The 20,748-nt window shown below is 42.0% G+C and overlaps 1 protein-coding gene across 6 annotated transcripts in view; it reads left to right on the top strand.

Annotated features, from left to right (window-relative positions):
• The window catches only part of gria4a (glutamate receptor, ionotropic, AMPA 4a), a 127,448-nt gene that overhangs the window by 37,224 nt on the left and 69,476 nt on the right, over positions 1–20,748 (top strand). For all 6 annotated transcript variants that reach the window (XM_030109466.1, XM_030109461.1, XM_030109464.1 and 3 more), the window contains exons 3-7: positions 8,985–9,224; positions 12,891–12,943; positions 13,178–13,309; positions 15,261–15,314; positions 16,903–17,061. In XM_030109466.1, coding sequence (XP_029965326.1) covers positions 8,985–9,224; positions 12,891–12,943; positions 13,178–13,309; positions 15,261–15,314; positions 16,903–17,061 — 638 coding nt within the window. The remainder of the gene's footprint in view (positions 1–8,984; positions 9,225–12,890; positions 12,944–13,177; positions 13,310–15,260; positions 15,315–16,902; positions 17,062–20,748) is intronic.

Raw genomic sequence — 20,748 nt, 5'->3', positions numbered from 1 at the left:
TGGGTGTCTGTTGATAAAACTGCTCAGAGCCACTGGAAACTGCAGAGGAACTTTTTAAAAACACTTCATCATTTTTTAATTTTTTTGTTTTTTTACATTTCAGCTAAAAGCAGACGTCACTTTAAAAATGTTCAAAAAACAATCAACCAAAAATTACCATTTGACTTGAGACGAAGCACGTACGGCCTGAAATGGACTGGAGGGCAAATCGACTAACGTAAATGAAAGAGGCAGAAAAACATGTGACATTATAATGTGGACAAATGAATCAGTGCAAACTGCAACTTTCAAGCTTAAAAATGTCAATTCTGGTCAAATCAAACATCTCAAGTAATCTCAGTCAAACCTGAAATTTACTACATTTTTCAGGTCCTCAGTGTCAAACAGTGAATGTATGAAATGCCAGACAATCCTCGATCAGTACGTTACTCTTTTTCTTTTCTGTCTCCTCCTCAGTCCTCACGGACCATTTAATCATACTGTTGTTACTCTTAGTGGAAATTATATTGCAAGAGAAGGCACTGTAAGAATTTACATTAAATCTGCTGTCAGGGAACATTTTGCAAATGTATTTTATTTTATTTATTTATTTATTTTTTTTTATTAAAACTGCAAACCCAAGATATATTAATTGTTTACATTTCATTGTTCTGGGTAAACAGTTTAATCTTGGCAGCATTATGCATCAGACAGAAAGACTTGTTTATTAATGGAATTACTGTCATAACATAAAAAAATTAAAGCAAACACTAAAGTAATTATTGTTGGAATTTCAACATCATCAGAGACTGATGCAATATACGTTTAATCAATAGAGAGAAAACCAATTTGTGAAAGGAGTAAATGAGGTGTCAGAGAATACTGTGTTAGATAAAAACTAATGCCTCCCGTCTTAGCGAGAGATGTGTGTGAAACCTTAACACACTCGCTCTTTGTTTACTTTTACATTGTTAATGCCTTTCTAAGAGCACTTAATCAAAGTCAGAGGTTGTCAGATACATTGTCGAAATGCCATTTTTCAGTGGTGAATATTGCATTTAATGCTCTAATTCCATATAGGAATTTAGTTGGGAGACTTTTAGTTTGTGTACAAGCTGCAGAAACACCAGAGGTCGCACAGGGAGCGGCCGCTGTCTTTAGCACCTGTCCTCATGTCCCCCCATCAGTGCCCTTATTTTTAGAAGCTTTATTCATGAAGCCTGAGGGGCAGGCCCTGGAGGAGGTGTTGGGAGAGGAAGAACAGGTGCAGAGAGCTGGAAAGATATAATCAAAGAGAATAAAGAAGTACCAGTGGAGTGTGGCAGTTTTACCCAAGAGCCTTTTCCCCTGCTGTCCCTCACCTCTGACCCAATATTCAGCTCTGTATTCTGACATGGGTGCCAAGAGAAGACATAATGCCCTTTGAGGCGGCTCTCTGCATGGGTTGGCCTGTCCGTGTGCGTGCGTGCATCTTTGTTTTTCCGGACTGGTGAGGACCTGGACCTGAATAACGTCTCACCGTAGGGAAAAAAAATGAAGGTACAGCCATCCGTTAATCCACCAGGTGCGGGACACACTCCCAGCTGACTATAGGCGGAGGCAGGTTACATGAGAGAAATCCATTGGTCTTTAGTGTCATGCTTGTGGTCAGACTCTGGTTAGGACAGTGTCAGGTGAAAACCATTGAGCGTATATGTATATAGTTTTTTTTCTGTCAGGAAAAATTTTCAAATCGATGTTTGCTCCCAGAGGAAGAATAAAGAACATGTGTGCATGCGTTTCCACTACATTTATTTCACCCAACACACACATAACCTACATATGTTTTCATTTCTTTACCTCTTTTTTCTCTTTGCAGTGTTTGCTTGGCAGACTTTACACCCTCTTCTTGCAGTCAGTCAGGACCCCCTTTGTGGGTTTTGGAGCTTTACTCTTCCTCTCTTACTCCTCTTCCTGCCGCATGTCGTCTTCCCTTCACTCACTGAGAACAACTGAAGCCTCCTTTGCCGCTCTGCTTGAGGCAGTTTTGCGAAAGAGGGAAAAAAAAGGAGAAGATAGGCAGAGATAGACAGGAGTAGGAGCCAGACGGAGGGATGAATGCCCTCATTCACACAAGCGCAGCAAGCCAGACGCACGCACACACACACACACACACACACACACACACACAGCACATCGTACTCGATCGCTCTCAGTAATCACTGTCCTGTTTATGAAGCTAGCCTGGCTCAGTTATCTTGTAAACTACGTCCTCGTCGAGAGGATGCGATATGAAATCCATGAGGTGGCCTAATGCCCCTGCCAGACCATTGATTCTTAAGCTTTATCTTTAATCTTGTCATTATAAGACTGTTGATGAGTTCACTTGAGACCTTGCGTCAGTAAAATGCCTCAGCTATTAAACCCTCCGTATCGGCATGGTTTTTTTTTTTTTTTTTGTCTGTTTTTTAATAGATGTGTTTTATTAAACCAGCCAGAAGCCAATAACAACATATCCATCTCAACCAAATTTAACTCTGTGGGGAGATTTCCTACAAACTGTTGTAATGGCTTCTCTGGGAGGATAATTCCACAACCATTTGATTCGTCGTTAGTCTTGTTTGAATTGTTTCTCCTCAAGGTGCGGTACTCCTTCTTTTGACGACGTCTTCTGTGTCGGTCAGTATTATTTGTTAAAGCTCTCTAAATGCCTTTTAATATTTATTTAATAAATAAAGCTACCAAAGGTGCGTGAAGAATTTAAATAAATTAACATCCACACAGTTTGAACGTCTCTTTTTCACCTTTCCGTGACATCATTACGGACAGCGATGCAGTGTTTTAAATGCTTCCTACCTGATAAAGTTCCTGCTCTAATCTCTGAGGTGTGAGCTCTTTTTTCTGGGAAGTTTCCCATTGTGTCATTCTTTATGTTTTAGTATAGAGGAACAAATATGAAATCCATACTCTGACTGTGCCCTCTGCCAGATACTATTGATCCCAAACTATTTTTTTTTCCCCCGTCTTGTCTTTTTAATGCTCCTCCCTAATGGAGCTGCTATCGGCGGTGTAAAAGTGGAGTTTCAGTGTCTCAATAAAAGCAACGATTACGTTCATGTGTTTTCTATTGACCTCTGTCACAGTTCAAAACCAGAAGCGTTCAGTGATCTGCTGCTCAGTGGTGGAGTCATACATCTCTCATCTCGCACTGAGGAGATCCCCAGTTCACTCTGTGGCCTTCCTGTGTGGGATTCCCATCTCCAGCGTGGGTTTTCTCTCTGTACTGCTGCTTCTTTGCACAGATAGTTGAATTTTTATCTTAAAATGGACTTAATATGTTTGAGTGAGTGGTTGTTTCTCTGTCTTTTGATAGACTGGTGACAAGTTCACAGTGTTCCTGCCTTTCATTTATTGTCAGCCTCTATCAGCTCCCCATTTAATTTAGCAATCTAATAATCTAAATCATAGGCAGACAATGGAATTAATTGATTGTTTCTTTGTTTTGTTTTGTTTTTTCAGTTCCTATGACATCTCAGTTTCACTCATCATGATTATATCTCATTGAACCAGTGATCATCATTGCTGTTTTTTTTTTGTAGGACTATGTGAAAAAAAGAGAGAGATATAAGTGATACTGAAATAGTCTGATGCAATGTAGTCTCAAGGACATTGTCCACATAGAGGGATGCAGAGGTATTCTGGCACGCAGAATCTGTCCAGTAATGTAATAATCTGACTGTGTAGGAATGTCAGACCAGTCACCAGATTGGAAAGCCTTTTCTGGCATGGATGGAGATGTCGGGTACTTGTACAGTGGGAGGAAGTGGCAGCTATACATCCACAGTTCTGACACATCATCTATCTTCCAGAGCCAGGGCTAAAAATAACCTCCTTCCAACTGATTTATAGACCATCTTTACGAACAAAATCAAACTGAACTTTGTCCTGAGTTGCACCTCCAGTACAACACTTCCTACATTTCCAACAAAACTACAGCAAAGCAGTCTTACTTCAATTTTATATAATGTATAGCAGGAAAGTAGCGACACAGATATGTCAATCTGAATAGGAGTTATTGTAAAAATTTCTTCATTTTTCGCCACAGTTTTCTTTAAATGAAAGCTATAAGCTCAATTACAGTGCCCAATTTAAATATATATGGTGTAATAGTTTTCTTCTCTTGGGGTTCATGCTGTGAATGGTTTGAATGTGGATGTCAGTGTAAGGCATTGTACAGTAGATTTTTCTCTAATTATATTGCTCATAAAAGCTTATTAGTGGCATTTATTTTAGTCTCCCTCCTCCAAGTATCACTGTTGGTAGCCACGGGCTACGCTAGGAAAAATGCACCTTATGGCTTTTAAAATAGCTCGTGTTCCTCATTTACTCAGGTCCTTCCTTTGCTTTGGCCTTTGCCTGCAGGTAATGAGCGCTCACGGTATTTTGCAGGGCTTCTGTAGCTGTGTAAGAAAATATCCCTGCAGCTAGAGGGTTGTTATTCTGACTAATGGGTGAGAAGCAACTGCAGCGACAGGGCAGAAAGTCTGAAGGTTGCATGTGTTGGAGACTGGAGGAGGGTGTTTAAAACATGTAGAGGTGACTCTCACACTGTGTGTGTGTGTGTGTGTGTGTGTGTGGGGTGGGGGGGCAGTAGCATTTTTATCGAGAACATCTTTTTCTTGCCGTCATGTGGAAAACACACAAAGCACCTGTCTAAAGACCTGAGCGCCAAATGGGGGGGGGGGGGATATGAAGAGGAGAAGTTGACTGAGGAAGATGTGGGAGACAGAAAACTCCCGGATGAAACCAGAGTAACACAGCTCAAGATGTCTGTTAAACACCGCACTGCCACTGCAACATGTTTTTTCCCTGTTATGCAAATTAGACATATTTCAATGTGAAGTCAGACATGCAGAGTATGCACAAGGTTAAGAGTTCTTTCTAAATTCAGACGGTGAAATAAAAGATAATCAGAGAAAGGGCGGAGTAGCTGCGGGAGGACAAGTACAGACGCATGCGCTGGTTGTGCCGTGCTGATAATAGCAATATAGATGGACATTAGATTTATGGGAATGTCTGCACAGAGGAAAAATGGTGGTTTGACAGACAAGATGGAGCAATTAAGATCCAAGGAAACATAAGGTTATTCATAAAAATCAAACATATGGACGAGCGCAGAGAACAAGCGAGTGGGAGGGAACCAGAGGTAGAAGCAGAAGACGTCCCAGGAGACCTATTGTGTCCAACGCTTTTACTGTGGTGATGATGCACCATGCCGCTGGTCCCCTCCTCTCATTAAAGCTTTATGAAGCAAGCTTAGCACACATTTTATTACAATGACGCCACTGTCTGGCACATTCCAGCCTTGCGGCGGGGTGGTGTTGTTCGAGGGTGTTGCAGAGAAACAAGCCCACTGAGACGTGCATCTGAAAGGGAAACGTGGGAGAAAGAAAGAGATACGAGTGTCAGGGATGCAAAGCCAAGATCAGACAGCGTAGCTGGAAACAGAGAGGGGTCTGGGGAGCGAGGAGGTGATAGCGCCGAGAAACAGACAGCAAAAGTAGATGAGTGATAAAAAAGATTGTTCTTTATGTGCTCAGGGCCTGTGTGTACGGCTGCAGATGTCTTGGTATTTTTTTTTTTAAATAGAATGCTTTGGGATTAAGCCTATCAATATTTTCCCAGGTTTTTGATGGAGACCCACGAGGGAGGTGGAAAAATAAAATTTGCAGACAGTCATGTCATAATCTGCATCTAGGCCAGAAATTTTAAATCAGGTTTGGCATTAAAAAACAGCACTCTGCACTGCTTCCAAGTAAGTCATTTCACATGTACAGCGCTGCAGCGCTGTGTTTTATTGTGATGCTTTATGTAGATTCTGCCCTCAAAAAAGCTCATCTCTAAAACATGCAGAAGTGAGTGAGTGGAGTTTTCCCTGGTGCTGTCCTGAAAGACATTATCTTGCTTGTTGATTTTTCTTTGTCCTTAGATTTGACACTACAGTGTTATTTCTCTCCACCAAGAGCTGCGTTCCATCAGACGAGTTCCACTGTGGATGAACGAACGTCAATTTTCCTCTTTTTTCTGTTATGACACCTGTTACTCCCTGAGTTAGCCCCAATCCTTTTCGTTTTTACTCCATTTTATTTCGATTCCAGCTTTTATCTTCTGAGTATTTAACTGTCTCCTGATTGGGATGCTGGATTAATGGCTGTGGAATTGTCAAATAAAATGTGCAACGAGTGAGTGTCTGACCCGTTTTCCAAGATTTTAATGTCCGGCCATTATTCATTATCACTTTGTGCTGTTGGTGGGACTGAGAAACTCATGTCACAGATGTGCGCTGTTGAATATTTTCTGTGATTGGACGATCGTACCGCAGACATCTTCAGTTAACCATGACTACTTGATATGGGCACACTGCTCTATTTCCCTGCGTCTGGACTTTTTGAAGTAAACATGCCAAAAATAAGAGGATTTGAACAGAACTTTCTGTTCATGTTCACATTTATTAACATTCATTATCTTTATATCCCAGGTTTATCGACCTATTTTTTAATAGGTTATTTTGTTTTCTTCTTCAACAAATCTACTTTTGTCGGTGTGTTTTACTCTGGTGATTGTTTTGATACTCACAAGTCATACTTCTATATTATTTTTCCCAGCTTGCACCTTGAGATGATGATAGAATACTTGAGAATAATGTTATCTGCGGTGATTTTGCCCTGGTGCTTCAGTAAAGTGATGTCATTTAGCAGTTTATCACATAAAACTTGATCTCCGTAGCGTTCTGTCGTGATGCTCTGCTCTGAAACAAATAGTGACATTGTAAGAATCACTTTTGCAAGACACGAAGAAAAACATTGACTTTAAGGACACCATGACTCAGCTTCTGCTGAATGACGCATGCTAAGCACGGCTAGTATGCTAGTTCTCTGAATTGAAGACATTTAGCTCCTGTCATAATCGAGACTAAATCCCCGCCTTATCGCCTCCTGGGTGCAGGGGCCTCGGCTTTGTTTAATTGCCACAAGCCCCAACCGTCAAAGCTGCGTTTCCCTCAGTGTTTACCCCCACTGAGGCTTATAGCTGATAATGGAATTACTCTGAGTCCCAAGAGGAGGAAGAGAGGGAGGAACAGAAAGAGGAGGCAGTCAGAGATGAAGAGAGGGAGAATGGATGAAGGGAAGTGGATGGTGGAAGCCGAAAGAGGCAGGATGGGCTGGAGTCTTTTCCCTGAAAATAGAGGAAACATTTGAGACGATGCGACGCACGAGGCGTTCAGAGGACGGGAGAAAAAAAGAGAGAGATTTCAGAATAATTGTCCGACTGTTGCCAAAAGCAAAGCCCGCAGTGTTTCTGTTTACTCCGGCGTGACGTATCACGGGGTGGAGAGTGAATTATGATGCACTACAGAGCTGGAGTTAAAAACACGCCTGCTTGAACGAGTCCAGCTGAACGGATGAATACGGCTAAAGAAAGAACAAGCAGTGGAAAATCAAAGGATGAAAGAAAAACATACTTATACATTAAACTGTGCTAAAAGGAGAAAACTATTTGATACATCTTTCTGCCTCTGAGACCACTTAAATTATCCCAGAATAATGAATGATTGTTGCAATGTGCAAGACTTTCTGATTAACTATCGAACGCAGCCACACAGATAAATGACAAACCAAAGCAGTGCATAACATTTTGTATCAGCGCGGCAGCAGAAGGAGTCACTGCCTTTCACTCTCTGTCACGCTCGAAGGCTTCAGGCTGTTTAGAGACTGACTCTCAACGCCGTAATGGAGAATTTCACATGTAAAACAAGCTCACGGCTCGGTCAAGGGCTTTGCATCAACACTCCGGTGTGAATGAGGACAAGTCGGAAGGATGTTGAAGTTTACACTCAAAGCAGGCGTTTTTTTTTTTCCTTAACTGTGTAAGCAGCATATCCGTTTCAGCTGCTCGGAATGATTTTGTGCCTGCGAGGTAATTTTAATATGACTCAGCCAATAGGCTGATTGATTTCACACCATGGATGAGAAAATATGTGACCTTACACCTGGTTCATGTATGTAGTGATTTCTGATATTGTCATGAATGTGATGTTATTCAGAATGAGAACTTTGATTGCAGCAATTAAATAAAACATAAACGGTCACGTGGAAAAGCAACTCGTGCATTACTTTTGACTGCCTCTTTCAGAATATCTTCATAATGCCCACGACGCTGTAATAGTCTGATTACTGATTGACTCATAAAGAAAGTCTAACGACTGATTCACTAATTACGTTCAGCGTTGTTGCTTCAGTGAGCTAGAAGTCAAGTGAAGGTCCACACATGTTGTTTTGGTCTGTTTGAGTTGATCAGACATATTGCTGCGCAGGCTCAGACGACAGATGAATAGCGCTTTCGGCAGTCAGGCGAACTTTTGTACAGCAGAGATAAACTACCAACTTGCAGAACGAGAGCCAAACTTTCATTTTCGCCCATAAATGCATCACTGCTGCTAAAAAAAAGCTCCAGCTGTGGAGCAGGACAGTGAGAGACAGCAGCTCCACAGATGTTTCCATCTACAACAGATGTGACAGCTAACAAGCTCACAAAATCCTCCGTAACAGTTAGCAGCGCGTGTCAAGTGGCACCGCATTAACTGGTACCGGGTGATTTCTATTCAGGGGAACGTCTCCAACGAAACTGACCTGCATGTTCATGATCTTTTCAGTTTCATCAGAAAACCAGTCACTCACAATTATCACTCAAAATATGCAGTTTGTGTTTCTAATTAGGATGGAGGGGGCGCGGTATGGCTCGCATAAGCTCGGGTTGCTGCTCATTAAAATGGTTGACGCGTTTAACCAGATTCCTCGGTGTGAATTCAATCAGAGGACCATGTGTTCCGCTTGCTTCCTCGCTCTCAATCCTATGCTACTGTGTTTATCCACACAATTATGAACATTCATGCTCTAATTTTCCTTTTTCTCCATTCTTTTTGTGGCTCTCTCTGTCTTCTGTCCTCCCCTCTATCCTCTCATCAGTCTGTTCCCAGTACTCCAGGGGGGTCTTCGCCATCTTTGGCCTTTACGACAAGCGCTCAGTGAACACGCTGACGTCGTTCTGTGGGGCTCTGCACATCAGCCTGGTGACACCCAGCTTCCCCACTGAAGGCGAGGGCCAGTTCACCCTGCAGCTCCGGCCGTCCATCAGAGGGGCCCTGCTCTCCTTGCTGGACCACTACGACTGGAATCGATTTGTCTTCCTCTACGACACAGACAGAGGTAAATGCACTGAGACTAATATGTTTACTCGGCATGTAACAGCTGCCGTCGCAATAGCCAAAACGCAACACACACCACTCTGTCTTCTGAAACTGCATGCTTGTATGTAAAGTTTTGACATGGATTTATCAATGTGTCCAGGAAGCTGCGTATTATCAGAACCTTTTTTACAGTTTAGATCACCAGATCTTTAACTGAATAAATGAATGCATTCAAACACACCAGTGAGACATTCAAATAGCAGACTATAAGTAAATTGAACAGCCTCTCTTCTCATATTTCTTTGTTGGCTTGAATTAGAAAACTCAGAGAAGGTGATACTGCCATTCTACACAAAGACAAGAGAACAGTTCTTCCACAGATAATCACAAAACCATCAGCAGTGTGAAGACTTGAAGCCATCTACAAACGAGATGGACTCTGTGTTGTGTCCATTCTCTACTTAAATATACATATACAGTACGTACATCAAAATTTAACCTAGTCATTTTCAGCTGGTGGGATGTGACCCAAAAGTGGTTCTCTGGGCCATTTTCAGTGAGTTCGGGTTAGGGGTTAGGGGTCTTCGCTTAACCAAAAAAATCACAATCCTCAAGAGTTGGTGTTGAAAATACCTTGCAGTGTCAGCTGATCATGTATCACCCAGAAGAAAAACACTCCGAGTTTGATTACATATTCTAGCTGCTCATGTTCAAACTCAAATACAGTGAAGAATATGAAGTGTGGATTTATTTCTATTGAGGATAAAGGAGGGTAGCATTATCAGTGTGATTTATCCAGCAAAGTGTTCCCACATGAGAGAATGAAGCCATCAAAACTTAAGTGGGCCTACATTTTGAAACTACGTCCCATGAGATCAAATTTGGTTAATATTTTTACCATGCAGCTGAAGTGAAAAGTTTAATTGAGCATTTCCCACTCTATAGAAGTAGAGTGTGCTTCTGTGAAACAATGCTTGTAAAGTTGATGTCTCCCAATCTCTTTCTAAGTTTTAGTGTTAAATAAAGTATAAGGTGTTTTGTCTATTAGTCAAATATGTAGAGTAGTGAAACTAAAGTATTTCCCCCTCAGGGCCAAGTACAAATCTAACTTTGGGGAAATTATGCAATGAGTTTGTTGCGTCTCACAAGAACAATCCACAAACTGTGTTTCACAGCAGCCTAAATGACTGTAGCTAGAGGGACATTTGTGGCAGGACGTCCAGAGAATTAGGACTGCTGCTGCACCATCATAACAAGAACAAACTCTGCACATCGTCTGTCTTAGGTCCAGGCCGCAAAAATCCAGATCTCTGTTGTGAAAGAATAACGTAGATTTTCAACGTAGTTTAAAATATAATAGCATCACAATACGAGTTCATGATCATCAACACTAGTTTTTTTTTTGTTTTGTTTTGTTTGTTTTTTTTACTTACTGTGACATTTAACTTTAGCTTCATTTTGTCATTGAAGTGCAGATGTTGCGCCACTGTGACTGAACAGTTCTGATAAGAGATGCAGCAGCAGAAAGGAGAGTGTAATTCTGTGGTTTTCTCGCAGAAAGTCGGGCCGCCTGGCCTCTGCTCCTGCAGAATTCACCTGCCTTTAATTTAACCATGCTGCAGCACAGTGCACGTTAGTTAGTGGAGCCTGCACAGCTGATGCCCTTCAGCCCCTAACCACTGTCATGGGACTGCTTGGCTATAATTTATCTCACACACATACACACCCACGTGCGCATGCACACTCATACACAGACTAATTCCTTGCCACAGGGAGAGAACGGCAGGTCAAACATGACGCAAAGTCCCCAGACCATGGTGCTGTGGTGTGTTAGAGAATTTTTGTGCGGCGCTGTGTGCGTGTGTGTGTGTGTGTGTGTATGTGTGTGTGCGCCAACCTTGCTGTGGCCCAGGTTGTCTGGGTTAGTATCCACGGGGAGCAGAGACAGAAAGTGGAAGCGGAGAAAAATAAATAAATAAATAAACGGTGAACTGCAACAACCGCTCAGGTGAGCCGAGGCGCTGTAGCAGAGCGGCGGCCAGAGAGGCGGACGGAGGATGTGAGTGAAGAAAGGAGGAGGAGAAGGAGACAAGGTGACATGAGAAGGGAAAGGGAAGAGGGGAATATAGGAGTAGATGGGTGGCAGGAGGAGATTACAGAAAGGGCAAAAGGGAGGAGCCAGAGGACAGACAGGATCACAAACCTCAGGGGATGTACAGCATAAAGCGGGAGGAGGAGGGATGAGACTTGGGAGCAAGAGGGGGAAGGAGGGAGAAATGGAGCGGAGAATGAATGCGTGGAGTTTGGTCTGTACTCACCCGTGACTTGGCCAAGGCAGGGCCCTTCATTATAGGCTCCCATCAGGCCCTGCTGCCGGTAATGTGCTGGAAAATGGGCAGTAACGCCGTGATCTGTTTTATGCTCCCTGCTCCACTCTGCTTCACAGACAGCCAGCTGACAAACACCCACACATATAACTGAACTTATAGCACAACTGCATATAAATCTGAACGCGTGCACATTTATATCAAGTCCGGGTTCAGTGTGGACGGATATCACAAGCAAAAGCTCAGGGGTAATTTTAACCCTACAACACACATTCACATCAACTTACAATCAAAAACACATGGATAAATCACAGTGACTACAAAGGTCAAAGTGGAGTCGGTGTCGTTTCACATTACGTGCATGCCTGGTCTGTCTTTGTTCACGTCAGTTAAAATTGGTTGTGAGACAGTTTTATAGCCTCTTTACTCCGTGCTTATTAAAGCTGAGCTTTCAGAGCAACATCACCAACTCATTTTGGATTTTGGTTGGAATTACAATTTTAATTGAGATTAAAAAAAAGCCAGTTGCCAATATTACAGAGCACCATGTTATTGATCATTACTGTATTTTTGCCACTTGCTTTGACATCTCAAATGACCAGTTTTGTTTCATACAGTTTAAGTCATTGTCTCTCATGTTGTTGCTTGTAGGATCACATAAAAAAAGAAAGTCATTTAACTCAGGGTTAAACATTGGCAGGGGGGCCAATGTGATGTGTACTTATTATCTGAAACCAAGAGTCAATATCAACAGTGCTTCAGCATTCTTCAGGATTCTTTACAAGGTGCTTTATTTCTGGAGGGCTTTTTTGTATTGACCAAATTTAATTTTGAGGGCTCATGACACACACAGAAAGCCCTACCAGATGCAGCTGTTTTCCATAATTTTGTTTAAAAAGTACTTCTCTTGTTTTTGGTTTCAGGCTATGGCCTTAATAAGCGGCAGAGTGGTCTCACATGAGTTGCATTTCATTTAAAGTTCACCGCTGGAAAGGAAGCAGTGAGATTTTCAATTTCAGTGAAATGTCACTCTCGACAGTATCCCTCACAGACACGCTGGCATAAAGCGGTTTCCCCTCATAATGCTTCATCTTGATGAACTCTGTCGGTTGACTGATGAAGGACAAAGACAGATTTGGACCTTTGCCCCGACTCTTGAAGACGAAACTTCAAGGCATTGCCTGGTAAAAGTGATCATCTGACAAATCTGCTCAAAATGGAAAAAACTCGTTTTATTTTTTTTTTTTTTTCTCCTTTAGAAATTGCCCCCCTATCATTATTTCTCATCCCTTCAACACTTTCCACCTAATGTGGCATTAATTCTCCTTTTTCTCCTTCTCTCTGTCTCTGTTGTTTAGGTTATGCAATACTGCAGGCAATTATGGAGCGAGCGGGGCAGAACGGATGGCAGGTCAGGACACAGAAACACACATTCCTGGAAACCCGCCAAAAAAGAAAGAAATAAACACACACACACACATACACACACGTTATTTACATAGCCACATACACAAAACATGCATGCACATAAGATAGTTTATGTCATTAATTCACCGAACACTCATTAATGAGCTTGCGGTCTTCATTGTACGACCTTTCTCCTCCATGCTGAGTGTGATTCCTCCTCGTACGTGTGCGAAAACAGGTGAGCGCGATCTGCGTGGAGAGTTTCAACGAGGCTGCGTATCGCAGGCTGCTAGAGGACCTGGATCGACGGCAGGAGAGAAAGTACGTCATTGACCTGGAGCCTGAGAGACTGCAGAGCATCCTGGAGCAGGTAACGTTGTGTTAAGAAGCCTCAGCACATCACCTTAACCACAGCATGGGGCAGTTATATCAATATCAGAGTGGAATGGCATCGACCGCTGCAGTGTGGGCTTGTTTTTCATCAGTCTTCTATACCTCTTTACTTTATTCAACGCCCGTCTGAATTCTGTCGGACATTACACCGAAAGATAGCACATTAATGGATGTCACACTGTAGTTTCATACGGCGCTGCTACCAACACTGAGATTACTAGAGAGAGTTCAGAGATTACATCAGTGACCCAGACTTAACAGCACTTAACTTCTAATAATGAGGTACAGCCAACGCTGCAATGACACGCTGCAGCGGCCTCAAACCACAGAGGAGGTTGTGGTAAAGTACTGAAAATGAGACCCTGGGAGAAACAGTGGGAAGAATTAGAGTTGGTATAATGTTGCTAATTATTTCAGCATTGCATAATGCTCCTTTTTTCACTGCACTTTTGCTGTCTGTCTGCCTGCTGTCTGCTCCGTTCATCTCGCCGCAGCAGCGACTCCTGATGCTGTCTGACATCTGGGAAGAAAACAAGACTTGAGTTTTTTTTTTTTTTTCTTTCTTTCTTTCTTTTCCCTGGAGTTTGTGTAGTGGAATGAAAAATGAGCCTGCCCCAACAGCTGCATATGGCAGTAATGACATGATACTGTCCACTCACACGTCTGTTCCCAGCAAACACACACTCACAGGGAAATGCATAAGGAACATGGGAAGCTTCCAGTCTGACACCTTCTTCTTGTCTAAATTCATTATATTATCTGTCTCGCTTGATTTTTAGGATTTGAGTGCTGACAGGTGGCACCTGTGTGTGTGTGTGTGTGCCCTTTGACTCAGGTTGGAGTGTTACATCCCATTGGTTCTGCCACCTGTCATCACATCTGATCCTCTGTCTTCACATCTGACAGATTCAATGATACACACATCTCAAAACACACAGGCAGATATCCCTCACACAGACACACATGCAAGCAGCATGAAAAGCATGAATACATGCTGTATCATGCATGTCTAACACAGCCACGCGCACATAAAACACACACCAGTACTGGCATCCCAGACATTCGCATCCGCAGTGCATCTTAATTGCCTTCTGCAGAGAGTGAACAGGCACAAACACACACACACACTCCCAGACGTGTACACCGAGACAGACATACGGACATAAACACACACTCCGATCACAGCGGCTCTGCAGAGCTGGCATGGGCTAACGTCCCTGCACTGAGACAGAGACCGCTCTGTTTGTCTGCTCCTGCCAGCTGCGATCTGCGTGTGTGTGTGTGTGTGTGTGTGTGTGTGTGTGTGTGTGCGTGTGGTGTGTGTGCATCTGTCTGTCAGTATCGCTGTTGATATGTGTGGGTGAGAGGAACAGAGAGACAAAATGTGAACTGTTTATTAATTAGGTTTATGCAGGATGTTAACATAAATATGCATTCCCCTCTTCAGTTAAAAATCTCTGAATGCGCTTCATTTCTTTATGCCCCTCGATTCAGATGTGACGCACAAACGCACACACACACACAAAAGAAAAAAACAACAACCAAACAGCAAACTGCAGGGCTTCTCAGAAGCCACTCACTTCCAATAAGTTAAGCACTGTAATTTGTCATTTTTAATCAAACATGAAGCAGCTGATCGTTCTGCCAAAGCTCTATAAATGTTCTGTGGAACGTTAAGATACACCCCGGACAGGCCAACACACACACCTGCAAGCCATTCAGTGTCACCCATTATTCCAGGACACTTGTCTGTAGTTTGTGGGAAGAAACCTGAATCAGGAAAGCCACTTCACCCACATGGAGAACATGCAGACTCCACACAGGCTGTCTTGACACTTCTGAAATAACTGTTGTAACAGTGTCCACTGAAGCAGCGCTTCTTTCATCTCCATTATCTTTAATGTCTCCTTCTTTCTCTCTGTTTCCAGGCTGTGAGTGTGGGGAAGCATGTCAAAGGTTACCATTACATCATAGCAAACCTGGTAAGCTCACTTGAAATTCGTCTCACGTGATTTTGAGATATGTTTGGAATAGCTTTAATGCAGAAGTCAAGTGCAAACTTTATGACTGAATTGGCATTTCTGGCTATTTTCAGCTGTTGGCATCAAGTTCAGCTGTTTATCCATTTTTTTTTTAATACATTTGCTTTATCCTATATTAGTTTTTTTTTATCCTGTTTTCTCAGTAGAAGCATTTTTCATATTTTACTTGCTTTATACGTTTTAGTCGATTTAGACATTTTAGCTATTTTACTAGTTTTAGTTATTTCAGCCAATTTTGATTGTCACAATTAAAACACCTACAGATCAGCCAGCACCACTGGCAGTGAAACTAAATTAATCTCTTCTTGTTAAAAGAAACTTATTTGTCCTCTAAGACTTTTCTGCAGATATTTCTCTTGTAAGCTCACAGAAATATTCTGTTGAGAACTAAAAACATTTTACCGCTGCTGTAAAAGGCAGCAGGCAGGTAACGATGCGCGACGTGACTCAGACTTTTTTCACCTTTTGTTACTTTGAATCGCTGCAAAATATTACTTTTAGAGGATTGTCTGCTCCACAACAAAATGAAAAATAAGATGATGTTTACAGATAAATAATTTGATGAAAGTGAGCAGTCGGTGGAGACTGGCTGAAGAGCCCCACGCGGTTCCAGACTCTCGTGTTAGGATCATGTCGTGGGGTATCAGTTTATATAAGAATGTGTTAGCTGGGGTGTCAAACATAAGGCTGGTGGGCTAAAACCAGCCTGAGAGAGACTCCAATCTGGCCACCAAGCTAATTATAAAAAAGATTCAAAGAAAAGACATTTCAAATGTATTTTGCACCAGAAGGCTTTATAAACTTGACTTAATGTTGAAATTGTAGAAATTGTTTGGGTTCTGCAAAAATAAAATAAAAAATACGCTGTGAGTCAAGTACTGTAAGATGTTATTTACTCACCTCAACTTCAGCATTCATCCAGAGTTGTAGATTTTCTGCATTTTATTAGCATAATATTTATGTTTGCCACTTCAGCATTTGTCCTTTAGTATTTCTATCTAAAGTCATTTTTCCTGTCACTCCGGGAATCTCCATTTCTTTCTCCTTGACAAAGTCACAGCTGTTGGGCGGCTGCTGGAATCCACGTCAATAAATGAAGCATTGCCTCCACTTTAATCCCTAAAATCTGTTCGACAGTAGTTCTCTCTCAGCGGCAGTGAAAAAGGGGCCAATGAGCTCAGGTCAGGCGAGATAGGCTCTCAGAGCTTTTAGCAATTAGCATCCATCAACACAGGATAACCCTCACATGTCTTTACCCGGTCGCTTCCCTCCGTCTCTGGCCCAATCCCAGATTGATCCCTCTTCACCGCCACTTCACTGTGAAGTGTCGCTCTGCATAAAGTCACACTTGCGGCTTTGGAACCCAGTCCCCATCGAGCAGAGTTCCAGATAATTTGATAAAATGAGTGCATGGCATAGGGAGTGTGTGGAGGATCGTATGCAAGATACTGGAGTGTGTTTGCATGTCTGGTCCATTCCTGCTCTGTCATTACATTTTTAAAAGAGTTCTTTTCTCTTCCTGTCTCAGGGTTTTAAGGACATATCTCTGGAGAGGTTCATGCATGGTGGAGCGAACGTGACTGGTTTCCAGCTGGTTGACTTCAGCAAGCCCATCGTCATAAAACTGATGCAGCGCTGGAACAAACTGGATCAGCGAGAATACCCCGGATCTGAAAGTCCTCCCAAGGTAAGCAAAACATGTTGAGCCATTCATAAATTCATAGTCTGCACCTCGGGGTATCCAGTACTGGTTTTATTTCAGACTTATCCTGATATTTGTGATGCGCTCACTCACGCGTCCACATTTAGAAGGAGCTGCATTTATGTGCAAATTGTTCTTTGTGCCTTAAACACACCGTAAAAGACACACAGAGAGAATTTTCAATCAGGGATCCAGTCACAGTGTGATATGCTGTATTTTGAACCATTCTCGCTGTGATATGGTGGATTTGGTACACTTTCTCAGACAATCAGAGCATGACTTCTGGATATGAGGGCTGATATGTGATTTAGTGTCAAGGTTAATGTGATGCATGCCGATTATTCAGACTAAACACTTCTTTGTTATCTCCGCTATGCATGATATTTCAGCCTCCTCCGCCATTTTTCCACACTCACTTTCTCACCTTCATTTTCCACTCTTCTTTTGTTCTGCATCCACATTTGCCATCGACGCTCATCGCTTCTGTTTTACTGCATCTCTCCTGTGAGAGCGCTGACCTGCAGCCATTTAGAGCTGCATACCTACAAATGTGTCCACCTACCCATTAATAATCATGCTGCCGCTTTCAGTGTGTTCAGTCTGCACACATTTTAGTATCTTTCCATGATGCACGTCCGTTCTCACGGTCATGTTTCTTCCCTCCCCCCCCCCCCCCTTATTGTTATGGGGGGGGGTTGTGTGTGTGTGTGTGTGTGTGTGTGTGTGTGTGTGTGTGTGTTTGCCATGGGGTCAGGCTTAATCGCCTAATCATCATTTTCAGAATTGCCTGATGAATTCTCATTAGCAGAGATGGACTGCAACAGTCGTCCCTTGCTTCTTAAGTCTGCAGTTAATTAAGGTACACTTATTGTGCATGGTTGAGACAGATAAGAAAGACTGAACGCCACTCCAACAGAGGCAGAGACGCCGGCATGTGTACGTCCAACTGTTTTCTTCCTCAAACCAATGTGTTGCCTTCTCCTTTGCAAACACAGAAGCGTGTTTTTAATGATTTACGACAATAACAGAAAATCTGATACCTCTAGTGACAACAGATGCCTCCGAATTGCTCCAGGCTAATTTGTGCTGCGTAAAAACTGAGCTCCAGTTATCCTTGGGCCAAGCGGTCGCCTCGGGCAAAGTAGAAATCTGGTCTAATAATGTGCAGTGTGAAAACCACTTCGGGGACTTGTCCCTTCCACACTGGAGACTGGATTTTGAGCCAGCTGCTTTTGGCTATCAATCAAAACCGATTAACCGCTGCGGTGACTCAAAAAAAATTGAAATGTTCAAGCTTTTGTACAACTGGAGATTTTTTTTTTTTTTTTTTTTGAATGTTGTGAAAATTATCAGCGACTTGGCAAAGAATGATAATAATGCTATCCACAATTACCATAATGATCTCCCGCTGCTGTTCTGCAACCTGTTTTGTGTTTCTTTAATCTATATTTATCTTATTTTTCCCACATCAGAATAAAAACACATTTAAGACACCAGTGGCCACATATACATAACAGGTTTACCTTTATCAGCTTGGCCTCACAGTAAAGCTTTCCAGAGACAACGAACGAAGTTAATTTTCTAAATAAGACATGCTTGTCAAATGGTTTTAAAGCAACTGTCTTCATTTTTATTGTCTAATTCTTCTCTAAGTCGGAATGAAACATTAATGAAGAGGCTGTTTTTTTTTAGTGTTTCAGTGCTTCATGTCTGGGCGGTTCATTTGGGATGTGTTCCAGTTGACGAGCGCATCTAAAAAAAAAAAAAAAAAAAAAAACTGAGCACCATTGAAAACTTAATTGCTGTGTCAGTTATGTTTTCCACTCATAGCATAAAAAGTAAGACTAAATGTCGACCGTTATTGTATTGTGATTAGGATAACTATGGCCTTCTACTGGATTATAAAAAAATCCAGTAGAAATTGTTCCCGGTATTTTGGCTACTTTCCAGAGTCGAAATACATACTTGTGAGGTTTGGTGGTTTTGTACCTTAACACCAATATCAAACAAAAATAATGGTTAACAGCAAATGAATGTTGATCTTTGACTGCTCAATAACTCTTGACCTCATGCCCTTGGAAAGATTTTTCCATCCAGACTCCATTGTGCATCCTCATAAACCCACTAACCTGATTTAGCCTCAAACAAGCTAGAAACTGAATGAACGATGTGAACTTTAAATGTGCCACATCCATTTATTATACATACGTGTGTGAGAAGTGGCACATGCTTTCTTTTACTGTATAAATCATTTATAAATCCACTCCTCGCTTTAATGTGGAACAGTAGAGTAAATGTCCTGTCTTGTTTAAATATCTGTAAAAAAAAAAAAAAAAAAGTATTGATTTTAGCTTACCTTCACAATCCTTGAAATAGTTTCTGAAATTAATTGTGTTTCATTTAGTTAATACTGGCTCCTGTGTGTCCTGAAGGTGTTTGTGTCCTGTGTCTGGCAGGAGCAGAAAGCAGTGAGTTAGTTAGCTCAGTTTTGTTGTTGTTTTTCTCTTTGATTTGGATTCCACAGTCGTCATCTGTCAGTCGCATGCCTAAAGGCTTCTTTAGTTTCAAAGGGTAGAGATGAAAGTAGGATGACATGCTTGTGCAGCCTTCCAAAACACACATTGTGGGATACAAATCAAGGGATGTCAGTGAGAGAGATACTACCTGCGGAGGCGTGGAGAGCATCAGCCGAGTATCTCACCCGACTTCCCTCTTTCCTCCCATTTTCATCTCTCCACTTGTTTCTGTCATGATGTGAAGGCGGCCCGCTGTGTGCTTGACTGCCTCAGTCTGTGTGGCGCCGTGTGTGTCTGCGTGAGTCCTGGGTGGGGGTGTTACTCATGAGTGTGTGTTATTGTTCCCTGCAGCGTTGTGCCTTACCTTTAATGAATTTGTCAAACAATCCGTCAAACACACTGGCACTTTTAAGAGTTTCATTAGAGAGTCGAGACACTGATCATTTCTTACCAACTCTGGCTTTCTTCCTTACCTGTGGTTGTGTTTGGCTGTTCTTTTGAAACAGCTAGTTCTGGTAATATTAGTATTATTAACAATTTTTAAGGTTGCTGTTGAATGTTTCACCAAATGATTGAAACATATCTGTCATTTTATTAGCAGTCTTAAGAGCCTGTTATATGAGTGAAGACTAACTGATTGACGTCCACTGGTATTAAATATGGAGTCATTTGTGTCTATAAACTGGGCTGTCATATTGTTTGTTTTTGCACTGAAAACCCACTCAGAAGTGGTCAGGTGTGTATTTATTTGTCCTGTTTTTTATAGATTTCTAGAGAAATGAATTAGATGGATCAGAAGAAACTAAGTGTTTTCTAGTAGCTGTGATTAGATAGACCACAAGTAATAAGCAATCTGATCAAAACACAGATCCGATTAAAGCTGAGTCATGGCAATACTTCTGGATTGGCCTATCGAAATGAAATTACAATTGAAGGAGTCAGTGTAACCCTTTTGATCAGATGAGAGTGCACCGGAGTGGCACCTCGGATGAACTCCAGCTGTCCGAGTTCCAAAAGAAAATATTGATTACTTTTCTGCATTCAGCTCAACCTATTCACACTTTACATCCTTACTGCATACACTAAGCAGTGGGCGTTGCACACGTTTAAGGAAAGCAAAACAGCTGCCTAATTTTTGATTAATTTTAAGAACTGA

This window comes from Salarias fasciatus, chromosome 14, assembly GCF_902148845.1.
Source record: "Salarias fasciatus chromosome 14, fSalaFa1.1, whole genome shotgun sequence".
Classification (NCBI taxonomy): domain Eukaryota; kingdom Metazoa; phylum Chordata; class Actinopteri; order Blenniiformes; family Blenniidae; genus Salarias; species Salarias fasciatus.
The sequence above is the reverse complement of the archived record's forward strand: the minus strand, read 5'-3'. Positions and strand labels throughout refer to the sequence as shown.